This window comes from Periplaneta americana, chromosome 7 (assembly GCF_040183065.1).
Source record: "Periplaneta americana isolate PAMFEO1 chromosome 7, P.americana_PAMFEO1_priV1, whole genome shotgun sequence".
NCBI classification, from domain to species: domain Eukaryota; kingdom Metazoa; phylum Arthropoda; class Insecta; order Blattodea; family Blattidae; genus Periplaneta; species Periplaneta americana.
The window spans coordinates 185879132-185892420 of NC_091123.1; the positions used below are offsets into that span (position 1 = coordinate 185879132).

General features: G+C 35.1%; 1 protein-coding gene across 5 annotated transcripts in view; it reads left to right on the forward strand.

The window, feature by feature from the left end:
* LOC138703836 (protein FAM135A) overlaps positions 1 to 13289 on the forward strand; it is a 320424-nt gene that overhangs the window by 16897 nt on the left and 290238 nt on the right. For all 5 annotated transcript variants that reach the window (XM_069832052.1, XM_069832053.1, XM_069832056.1 and 2 more), the window contains exon 2: positions 11277 to 11377. In XM_069832052.1, coding sequence (XP_069688153.1) covers positions 11301 to 11377 — 77 coding nt within the window. In that variant the 5' untranslated portion in view covers positions 11277 to 11300. The remainder of the gene's footprint in view (positions 1 to 11276; positions 11378 to 13289) is intronic.

Sequence of the window (13289 nt, forward strand, 5' to 3'; positions counted from 1 at the left end):
TTCTGTAGCAAATGTACGATCTCTCTGTCCGTAATTTCTACCCGTTACTAAAAGTCGCCATTACATTTCCGTGTTTATGTGAACGTTACTTTGCATCTCTGAATAGCAATGAATCCCCTAAAGAGTGTCTGCTTATTAAATTATACCAGTCTTTGTTCTGTGTAGCCATTTTAGGTAATATATTTCACAAGTTGCGTGACTCATGTTATTCATTTTGTACTACTGGCCAGCGGTACGATAATTGTACAGAATTTGAAACTGTGTCATTATTAAAATATTCAGATTTCTATATTTACATAATTCTCGATATAGGCTATTCACTTTAAGTAGGCCTACTTTTCATTATTATTTCATACTTATGATTTGTATTGGTGCCACAATAAGTGCCAGTGACATATACATTTGAGCCAAATTGAATAATGAAGATCGACATGTTTTTTCAGTGATAACACTGGTCAACAGTGATTTCATTTCATTTATTGTATTCCATAGATTTTATATTAACAATGAAGCTTTAAGATGTGGAACAAATCAAAATTTTACAAGATTACAATGACAATTTTTACAATTTAAATTAAAATTAATAAATTTAACTATACGAGTATATGTCGAACAATAAAAATCAACCTCAAACAAACTAGGAAAGAAACTAAATTAAAATTTTATAAAGTAATGGCAGTGCCCATGTTCCTATATGGCTCGGACATTAAGAAAAAGTGAAGAGAGAAAAAATAGAGGCCGCCGAAATGCGATTCTTAAGGAGTATAGCTGGCTACACTTTGTTAGACAAAAGGAGAAATGATGACATCAGAAAGGAATTAGGCATCTTTAAACTAACAGAGAAGATACACCAATATAGAACTAAGTGGAGGAAACATGTGGAAAGAATGGAAGAATACCGCATTCCAAAACTGCTATTAGATTACAGACCAACAGGCAAAAGAAACATTGGCAGACCAAAGAAAAGATGGACTCAACAAATGTTTAATGCACGAGACCGGAACAAGCCTATAGAGGCTTAAACCTTGACGATGATGATGATAATTTAAATTTCATTTTTTACAATTTTTTGGCGAGATGAGGTGAGGCCGAGGACTCGACATAGACCATCCGGCATCGGTCCCACGACTGGGGAAAACCTCGGATGAAACCAACCAATCAGACCAAACCAAGCCCGAGCGCAGCTCCGGATTAGCAGCCAGCGAGACTGTCGACTGAGTTACATCGGTGGCTCTGCTAAAAATATACAGTACATAGCCAATTAGATTATTAAATTTACAAACCCAAACGATTATTCATCAGCTGAGCTATAAAATATAATACATAGCAAGTAAGTTAATTCAATTTAAAGGCATAAACAATTCAATCAGTTGATATATACAGAAATTGATAATACATATCATGCAAATTACTTAAAATTACAAGCATAAACAATTCATCAGTTGAGCTACACAGATTACTGTTCAATTTAAAGCATATACAATTCATCAGCCAAACTATACAAACATATAGCAGTAATTTAGACCCAAGAATATATAACAAATTTATATTTAAATATCCTAATCTTGTCAATCCTAATAGTTCTAGTATTAAATTAAAATTGTTAGGTATGAATTTTATAAAAAATACTTATTAAATTACATAATTCTGATTGTTGTCTTATACAGTGTAATGTCCGATTATTAAATAGTCCTCTGAAGTTAAGTATTTAGGCATAATTTTCGATAATCATTTAAAATGGAACCAACACTTTAATTACCTTTGTAATAAATTACGTAAAATAATATATTATTTTGTTTATTGAGAAATGACTTGTCAATAAGTTTATTACGCACAATATACTTAACTTTATTTCAATATGGAATTTTGAGTTGGGGTAGCTCATTTAAATCCAATTTTAATCTATTTTATTTATTACATAAGAAAATAATTAAAATATGTCTTCATAAACCTATTCATTTCCCATCTCAAAAATTGTTTTTAGACTTTAATGTACTTAACGTAAGATAAATTTATTATATTGTATTAATAAAATTCATACATAAAAATGGAAATAATTTTGAATTGTATTCTCATAGTTATGAAACAAAAGGCATGAATTCTTTAAGATTGTTTGAACCAAGTTGCAACACTGTTACAGTATTTAATCATAGTAGTAATTTAGGCCCAAGAATATATAACAAATTTATATTTAAATATCCTAATCTTGTCAATTCTAATAGTTCTAGTATTAAATTAAAAAAGTTATGTATGGATTTTATAAAAATTGAAAAATTGTAAATTTAAATTTATATACTATAATTGCATAGTAGACATAAGACAAATTGTATTGTATAATTATTAATTTCAATTCAGGAATCCGCCCCTGAGCACGAGTTCTACTCTTTCAGGGGCGAGCTAAAGTTTTTTTTGTATATATTATATTTTATGTTACAATTATTAGCAAAATAAATAAATAAATATACAATACACAGTAAACAGATTAATTCAATTTACAAGCATACTTTCGTTAAGCTATACAAAATTGTACAATTCCTTTCAAGTAGATTAATTGAATTTATAGTCATAAACAATTCTTCAGTTGAACTATACAGACTACTATTCATTTTAAAGCGTATACAATTCATCAGCCAAACCTACAGACACATACAATATTAATTAAATTTACAAGTATATCTTCGTATACTTAAAATGTCATACTTTGCATATTTTCACTCTGTAATGAAATATGGATTAATGCATAACAGGCAGAGCTCAATTTAGGAGTAATACATTCTATGCGTGTTTTGCAGTTCAATGATTGTCCAACTTTAAACCAAAAAACTTTATCCTTATAAATGTTATATATGTTTCATGCTTGTATATTCTGGGGTAACTCGTCTGAAGCTAAACATATTGTGTAGATGGGAGGTGGGCTATGATGATAGAGACTGGATTAATATTGCACAGGACAGGGACAGATGGCGGGCTTATGTGAGGGCGACGATGAACTTCCGGATTCTCTAAAAGCCATTTGTAAGTAAGTTATGATTATTTTAATCTTCTATTACCAACCTATCTGATTTTCTTAGCAAATATGAAAGTTTAGTCTTTAGTTATTTAGGCCTATTTGTTTTGATATCTTCTAGTAAAACATACTTCTCACACTTAGCTATGGGAAGTCTTTCATAAAACGTTTGCTGTACATTTACACCTCGTTGGTTTTTATTTTGTCTTTTCTCTACAAAAGGTTGAATACAATTGCCTTAGAGCATTTGAAATGGTTTGAAGAAAATCAATTTGTATAGGGTTAGCTGTAGCGTTACGTAACTGATTTATTTTTCTACAAAGGTCCGTGTGTGCACTGAACCATAGAAACGTTTGTAGTTTACTTAAACATTGCAATTCCAAGAAAAATGTTACATGCAAGACTGTACGAATTCTTTATTGGAAGAATAATAAACTCCTTTGTTTCTATTTTAATGTTCCCAGAATTGTTATGAGTTGAAGTATTTCAGTGAAGAATGCATAATGTTCTTAGAATGTTTGTAGTAACATGAACGTGGAGATATGCTACTTTGCTACTCCAATCAACTAAAATTTGTATTGCAGTTTTTGCTCTTACTAATATTGAGTTACAGTAATCGGAGATGTCTGAGGTTTTGAAGTTATGGTGTGCATTGGTTTTATGGGCCTTGCTTAAAGGCTCATTCACAATGAAAATTGAACATAACGTAAGCGTTAACTTAAAAATGTAAACGTTACTGTAAACTCAAGAAGTCATACCATCATTCACGATGGGGACATAAACATAACCGCAAAGATACTTGGTAACCATGGAAACATAACAACGACGCCATTTCCTCATATTCTGTCGTATTCTTCAGCGCTCCACGATTGTGTTCTGTTTGCAAATCACGTAAGCATAAGCATGAAAGTTTGGAGTTTGCAAACTTTCATGTTAACGTCTTACGGTAATGTTTATGTCAATGTTTATGTGGCCGCAAACTTCTGTGTTTATGTTACGGTTATGTTTAATTTTCATTGTGAATGGGCCTTAATACATTGTACAAGCTAGGTAGGCGTCTGTCAGCATGCTGGCTTCTCGGTGAATTTTTCTTGAAGAAGAGGAATTCCCTGGGTGTCTAGAGTCTGGAAATTTGTATGAATGTGAGTGTGATTGTGAATGTGCCGGGTTAATATTAATTTACCAATCATCACAAATATAAAACTACATCAGGACTGTCGCTGGGCAGTAACCTGAACACACGTTTCAGCGTCACATTGTTGACAAGTAACTCCATCTGTTAGCACAACCATAAAGCTTCTAATAGATGCTATAGAGTTACCAACAACGAGAAAAAAAAAAGATAGGCGTTTCCATGGTAACTGGTCATTTGATTGAATAAGCTCTTATGCCCAATGCTTTTTTTCCTTAACGTGAAATCCTCTATAGCTCTTATCGTGATTTATGAGCCTACCCGCTGACAAAAGCCTGTAGCTACTATTGTAGTTAACTTGGCTAATAGGTAGCGGTCCTTCTGTGACATTCCCCCCCCTCCCCCCATCTAGTTGTGGATACGGAATACTTGTTGCACTTGTTAGAGTTACTGCTAGTTGACATGCGATGCAGATATGTTTCAAGATAGGATCAAACTAATACCAGCTTGGTTAATGTAATGTACCTCTTGGGTGTTTAAATCTGAGAACCCTGGCCGCTATGTAATTAAATATAGTTTCAGAGCTTGCTGTTTCACATTAACTAATAATGCATGAAATTGTAAAAAGAAAAAAATAATTAACAGATGTATTACAAGAGTTTTCTCAGAATTTTCGGTAGGCTAATTACCTTAAATCCGACCTTTATGAATGAAAATCAGTAAACTGCTTTTTACTACAATGAGGTGCATGCACGAATAGAGTTCAGAGTTACAGGGGACATGAAGTTCATATCTTGTTTTGTAAAATAAGCGACACTTGCGTTCATGATAATGTAAGCAAAGCTATAGAGAAAATAAACAAAGTGTTTAGGCCTATGTAGATTTTCTTGTCTATGCGGATGACGTGAATATGTTAGGAGAAAATCCACAAACGATTAGGGAAAACACGGAAATTCTACTTCAAGCAAGTAAAGAGATAGGGTTGGAAGTAAATCCCGAAAAGACTAAGTATGTGATTATGTCTCGTGACCAGAATATTGTACGAAATGGAAATATAAAAATTGGAGATTTATTCTTCGAAAAGGTGGAAAAGTTCAAATATCTTGGAGCAACAGTAACAAATATAAATGACACTCGGGAGGAAATTAAACGCAGAATAAATATGGGAAATGCATGTTATTATTCGGTTGAGAAGCTCTTATCATCCAGTCTGCTGTCCAAAAATCTGAAAGTTAGAATTTATAAAACAGTTATATTACCGGTTGTTCTATATGGTTGTGAAACTTGGACTCTCACTTTGAGAGAGGAACAGAGATTAAAGGTGTTTGAGAATAAGGTCCTTAGGAAAATATTTGGGGCTAAGAGGGATGAAGTTACAGGAGAATGGAGAAAGTTACACAACGCAGAGCTGCACGCATTGTATTCTTCACCTGACATAATTAGGAACATAAAATCCAGACACTTGAGATGGGCAGGGCATGTAGCACGTATGGGCGAATCCAGAAATGGATATAGAGTGTTAGTTGGGAGGCCGGCGGGAAAAAGACCTTTGGGGAGGCCGAGACGTAGGTGGGAAGATAATATTAAAATGGATTTGAGGGAGGTGGGGTATGATGGTAGAGACTGGATTAATCTTTCTCAGGATAGGGACCAATGGCTGGCTTATGTGAGGGCGGCAATGAACCTCTGGGTTCCTTAAAGGCCAATAAGTAAGTAAGTAATATTTATTCATTCATTCATAGTGTTCTGCCCAAGAGCAGGTCTTTCACTGCAAACCCAGCATTCTCCAGTCTTTCCTATTTTCTGCCTTCCTCTTAGTCTCCGCATATGATCCATATATCTTAATGTCCTCTATTATTTCACATCTTCTTCTGCCCCGAGCTCTTCTCCCGTTCACCATTCCTTCCAGTGCATCATTCAGTAGGCAGTTTCTTCTCAGCCAGTGACCCAGCCAATTCCTTTTTCTCTTCCTGATCAGTTTCACCATCATTCTTTCTTCACCCACTCTTTCCAACACAACTTCGTTTCTTATTCTGTCTGTCCATTTCTCACGCTCCATCCTTCTCCATATCCACATTTCAAGTGCTTCTAGTCGCTTCTCTTCACTTCGTCGTAATGTTCATGTTTTTGCCCCACACAGTGCCACACTTCACGCAAAGCACTTCACTAGTTTCTTCCTTAGTTATTTTTCCAGAGGTCTGCAGAAGATGCTTCTTTTTCTATTAAGTGCTTCCTTTGCCTTTGCTATCCTCCTTTTGACTTCCTGGCAGCAGCTCATGTTACTGCTTATAGTACACCCCAAGTATTTGAAGCTGTCCACTTGCTCTACTGCCTCATTTAGAATTCGCAAATTTACCTTCTTTATTTTTCTTCCTGTGACCATGGTCTTCGTTTTGTTTGCATTTATCTTCATCCCATACTGCTCACAGCTGTCATTTAGCTTCGGTAGCATATCCCTTAGTACTGTCGAGGATACAAATACACAGAAAATAAAATAACCATTTCCAAGCAAATTTTTTTCTTCTGTATGTAACATAGGCCTGTATAGATTAAAATAGTTACATTCCAAATAACGCATTACATTATATATGACAGAAGTCATTCAGTTGAAATAGTAATATACGTTACAAGAGCGGTATGTTGACGTTTTCATGGTCGAGGAAAAGATTGAAAAAGCGAAACGTAGTAGAGCTTTTTTAATTTCCGAGAACATGAAAACAAACATACCGCTCGTGTATCGTACATTATTTTGTGCGAAGATCGTTTATTACATACCTGAAAGACGAATTTCTAATTAGTTGCAATGAAATCTCCATGTTGGTTTCTGTTTAATGACGCCAACTTCAGAACACCAAAATATCTTTTTTCAACATTGTTGCTGTAAAATGTTTTCTGTGTTTACTGTACTCCAGCAGGCCGTGATATACGTCTGTCTTTTTTTTCCCCGAGTCTATAAATGCGAACTTAAAACAAACGGTAAGGTTATGTAATGATTTATTTTTCATTTTAATATTTTAACAATATTATTTATATAACATATTGCAGTAATAACATCGGCATCTGGAACCTCGTTGATTTTTTCACGGCTTCCTTAATGTTACTTGTATCAGGAATGCAATAAGTTTCGTGGAGTAGTAGACTTTACTTAATTTTTGCAAATATTTAAAAACAATAATTAACAGTGCAATTTAGGTGAAATTGCAGTGGTAAGTTTCCAATTTATAATTATTACTATGTTAAACGTCTCTAAAAATAATATGTTAAAAGCCTAAAGCAGTAAAATGAATGTGGCGCTTAAGCGGTAAGAAGAGGGAAATTGTTATGTGTGTTACGTTGGGAATACTGAATGTGGTATTTCACACTTACCGCGTATTGGTTCTGTGCGGAAAACAAGCAAATATGCACGATCTCGCACAAAATGTAATACATAGGCCTAATATATAAACCTATAAAAAGTGGAAAATGAGTGTAATAAAAATATGGATGATTTTGAAGTTGTAAGTTATAAAATGGAGGACGTGATATGTGACGGGCATGCAGATGGCATTAGTCTGAGGGGGCATAATTCGATTTCGAGCGGGATTCTCGTGGGACTTGACCTATCTACAAAGATGGTGGCGTTTAGAACTTGAACAATATTCCTCAATAAATAAGTGGTAAGGCACTATAAGACCATTTGGACCCTTTCTCCATATAGGAAAAAATCGTTAAAAGATTCGTTAGCGAGAAGAAGAAAGAGGTAAATAAAAGTTAAGGGAGAGAACGAAAAACTAGGAGATGCAAAGAAGTGAAATGGAGGACTTATTAATAAAGTATCTAAGCCTATAGGACTAATTTTTCAGTTATTATAGAGAAGGAAAATAAGAACCAATATTGAAGAGTAAGAGAGCAAATAAGATAAGAGAAAAAGAGGGAAAGGAAAGTACATGCAGGAAGAGAGAAACGGGAAAGGAAGGAATGAAAAGAAAATATGAAAGAAAAGGAAGGTGTCAATGAATAACTCATTTTCCTTATTTAATCATTCTTTTCATTAGCAAGGCGTATTTTGATTTAAAATGTATTAAGAATTGAAGACCTCCGCGGAAAAAGCATGTAACATCAAATTAATGAAATATGTAACTTAGGTAGAAAAAGTAATTCTGAAGCATTCATTTATAACAATAAATTCATTAGCTGAAATGTTTATTTCTCAGACATTATGAAACGAAGTGTAGCACTGTTATAGATGAGGGGGCGAGACCTGGCATGTGAGCTGTGTGAGAGGGGAAGGAACGAGCGATCAGAACGAGAGTTTATTTCACGAGTAGGGTACGGATTTTTAGGTCGTTAAAATGTAATTTTAGGTGCCTAAAATAGGCTTAAAAGTGTAGAAAATAGTCTGTAAAGAATTGAAAATAGGTTCTAACAAAAAATAATGTTTTCTTTTAAAACATGTTCCAAATCATCAGGAATTCACTTCTAGAATTTAATCATTGTAAATGCTTATACACCGTTACTACCACTTCTACTAAAAGTACAAGAACAACAAATATCTAACTAGTTATACATAAACTAAACAATTAAATGTGAAAAATAAGTTTTAGACATAAATTCAGTACATAAACAAGTCAATCAATTTTTACCAAGCCTTGTCCGTTAATGTCCGTAATTAGCTTCACACTAAATTAGGCTACTAATACTTTTTTCTAAATTTTCAACTGAAAAGAAATGCTTCTGTCACTCAACATAAATTTGTAAGCTGAAAATGAACGCTCCACGTCCACTGAAGTAACAGGAGCGTATTTCAATTTTGACACTAGTTGGACAGGAATGTTGCATTGTAAATCCGTGTTCTTCCCTGCTAGGATATCTGAAGCAGTACGCAGGTCTTTCAGCCCTACATTTCTCTGCAGAACTTGCTCCAAATTATTTATCCCGTACTTTATTTCCAACAGGAACACATTTGGAATTTAAAATACAATTTTCCGAAATAAGAATGGGTGTTTTGACCTATTACAGATAAAACATACTTAATAGGTCAAAATAGGCTTTCTCGTCAAAATAGGCATTTTAGGTGCTATTAAAATACCAATTTTAGGCATAGTTTTATATGAAACTTATACTTGCAAGTTTTTATAAACTTATCTTTTAAGGATTAATACCTAAAATCCGAAGTGTATTCATGAGGTTAATCTTATATGAATCTGTCGACGCGGAAGTTCATCTCAGACTAAAACCTATCTTCCCCCTCCATACTCATTGCTGATACAACCACAGCTCATGGTATACTCTATTTTTTTTTTTTCGTGGAGTGCAGTTTCATAGAAAGGTCTTTACCGACAGACCTTCTACTGCCCCATACTAATTGGTTGTCGTAAATAAATGTCTTTCTTACTGTGACGGAAATCTTGTCTTCTCCTGTCAGTAACCAATCAAACCCTTGTTCAGAAGAATTGACAGGCTCCCCTCAGATCCACATAGAGGCAGAGTTGCTGCATCTTTTCTGAATATCAAGAATCCCGTCAGTCTCATTTCGAGGGTCACCAGAATTGTGGCAACTGTGCAATGTTGGGACGAGGGGACAGGATGGAATTGTCAGAGGTGTTTGTTTAGGAAGTCATAAATCTGTAAGTGGGTGTTCAAAGGAGCCACCGAACTGCACTCCTTGAAATGAAATAGAGTATAACGTCATAGGACAGGTCTTGCCTCCTCTACTGTACTACTGCTGCTGCTGCTGTGTTGTTCCTCAATGTCGAGTTCTAGCCTCATCAGCAGGGAAAGGGATTTGGAGTATTATAAAGAATGGTGAAACGTTCGTAGCTCAGTGACTGTCAAGCGAGCTGCGTCACGGCGCATGGAAGAGTACAGTCCACTTCATACAAACTTACACGCAACGTCTGTAAATATATTTCAGAATAAACAAATGGAATAGTTTAATGACATATAGTGACCTACATACATAATCTGCATTTCTTTTTTAACTACATGTGCTTTTCTTCGCAACGCACAAGACACCAATAAACAACATTACAAATATACATAATTAAATATGAACCTCTGCATCTTCGCGTGTCAGTGGACATATTGATGTTGATAGACAGTTGTCTTCTGTATGGAACTCGCCTCTGAATATGTAGATCCAAACGAAATGGCATTTTCAATTAATGCTATACCTTGTTATAATAAATTGTAAATATTATTTTCAAATTTTCAAAATACAACTTTGCTCTGTTGCAAGGAAGGAAATTTTGTAACATGAAAAAACTCCGCTCTCCATCTGCAGAGACAATTAGAGAGTACTTGAAACAAGATACGTCAATTAAATTCACATGTTGAATGACGTCATTGGGACACGTCTTTGTTAGTACATCTGAAATCCGACTAAGAATATCGTATCCATCATTTTTAATCAAAACTTTGTTCATTTTTTCACCAACACGTTTTCCTACTTCACCTTCCACTGCACTCAGTTTATTTACAATAGTCCTCATAATATTTATTTGCTTAACTAGTTCTACTCCTGACTTGCCTAATTGAATAATGGCATCCGGTAAATATAAAAAATTTGGCTTAATATCCGTGACTCCTTTCTCGATTGTTCTATCATTTAGCAGTTCCTGGCGTATTTGAATCGCAGCCGCGTCATCGGTATCGAAAGACTGGACCACTTTCTTCACAGATTGGAGGTGACGTGCGTAATAATTGCAAGCTTCTAATCATGACCCCCATCTCGTAGGAACTGGACATGGGGGAAGCGACAATTTAGGGAATTGTTTCCTGAATTTTGATACTTGATCTGGAGGTTTTACAAATATAGTCTTTCAATACTGTATTGTTAGTTGGTTTCACTTTCGGCATTGTACCTGCACTTCACTACTCTGAACTGCAAACCTGCACGTTGAAGTTCTTATGCGACAACTGTCCCGTTCACCTGTTGTTGACGTGTAGAGACCTGCGAGTATGTCATGGAGGGGAGGACTTGGTATAAAGGGTTGTAAACAAATGACTGTGTAGATGCCAATACTAGCTTTTACTACTCCAAATTCCGTTCCCCACTCATCAGCTATGATATTCTAAATATGTACTGTGAATAAAATCTGTGGAAATGTGAATGAAGACGACGCAATCGCAATGTTGATACAAAGCCTATTGTTTCAGGATGGGGAGCCTGGCTGGGCCGCCATGAGCGAGCTGCAGGCGACAGTGGAGTTCTCCGTGGAGCTCTACAAGTTCTACAACGTGGATCTCTTCCAGAGAGGGTAGGGTATATCATTAAAGTTCCCTAACTAGCTGCTAGATGATACCAATTGTCAGTACTAATATAACAAACCGAAGCGCGCATCACTTGACATCCAATATTTTATGCTTTACTTCGCCACTCCGTTAATGAAGCTCAAAGCAAGTCCCAGACTGTAACTTGTAACGAAATTGGTATGAAAACTAACTCTCCCATAAGCGTAGCTTGTGAATATTATCAGTTATTTAGTTTCCAGAATTATACGGGTGCTGGGTGAATACGTTGTAGAGAAACCTCAACTCAGTGATTCGGTTCTTGACCAAGCCGGTTGCAGACTATCAGTGATATGCAGATTATTATTATCGGTAACTCCACACACCACGAGACATTACTACATGTAGTATGTATAAACATTCAAAGGACGGAGTATAGTGGGAGAGTAAAGGCCCATTCACAATGAAAATTAAACATAACCGTAACATAAACACAGAAGTTTGCGCCCAGGCTACCAAATGGGATCATTTACAATGATTCACATAAGCATTGACATAAACATTACCGTAAGACGTTAATATGAAAGTTTGCGAACTCCAAACTTTCATGCTTATGCTTACATGATTTGCAAACAGAACACAATCGTGGAGCGCTGAAGTATACGACAGAATATGAGGAAATGGCGTCGTTGTTATGTTTCCATGGTTACCAAGTACGTTTACGGTTATGTTTATGTCCCCATCGTGAATGATGGTATGACTTCTTGATTTTACCGTAATGTTTACATTCTTAAGTTAACGCTTACGTTATGTTTAATTTTCATTGTGAATGAGCATTTATTTTGCTAACAATAACCTTAAACTTGTATTTATTTATTCACACTGCAATGGGTATATACCCGGTGGCAGTGGTAATTAATTAGACTCAATAATGACAGTAATAAACTTATTAATTAAAAATACAATTAATAATAATACTAATAATTAATACTAATAATAATAATAATAATAATAATAACAGGAAATATCCTAAATTAAATGAAGCACGATCACTTAAAATAACATCTAAAATAAATCTAATTTGTATTTTAAACCTAAGTTCGAACTAAAACCCACGAGTATGATATGTTCATATCTGCACAAGTACCTTTCAGCACTACACTCATTTCGCTGTCAACTCACTCACTGCACTGGAACTACGACACATTTCACTGATTCTATCCTGATTTCACTAACACTTCAAAAACATTTTACTGTTCAAATACTTTGCACTGCCACTATAAACTATAAAGCTTCACTGACAGGAACACGTTTCACTGACACAACACACTTCACTGACACAATATAATTCTTCACTGATACAACACTTCAATAACAAAATATCATTTACACCCTTTAAATACTGTGTATAATTACCGTCTATTAGTAAAGTTCTTAAGCCCATTTTTTAAATACATTTTTGGTTGTTGGTAAAGCCTTTAGTAAGTCTGCAGGTAAAGCATTCCAGTCCCTGATAGTACGATTGAGAAAAGAAAACTTTCCAGTGTCCGTCCTCTGTCTTCTTTCCCTCAATTTATATGAGTGGTCGTTCCTTGAAGAGTAATTTGGCGGCTGCAACCTATTTTTTATTTCTCTCCAGGCAGGCTCACCTCTGTATGTTTTGAACAGTGCGTATAATCGAATTCGCGTTCTCCTGTCTGTGTGTCCCATTTTAATGGTGAATTTTTCCGACAACACTTGAGAGCCCGTTTTTTAATCTTTTCCAGTGTCTTAATATGTTCTAATCTGTAAGGATCCCAACATGCAGCACCATATTCCATTACTGGACGTACTAGTGATTTATATACAATCTCTTTGGATTTATCAGAGCTTTTTCTTAGTACCCTCATCACAAAGTGTAACTTAGTTGTATATCTACGTAATTAGATTTTTCGTACAAGA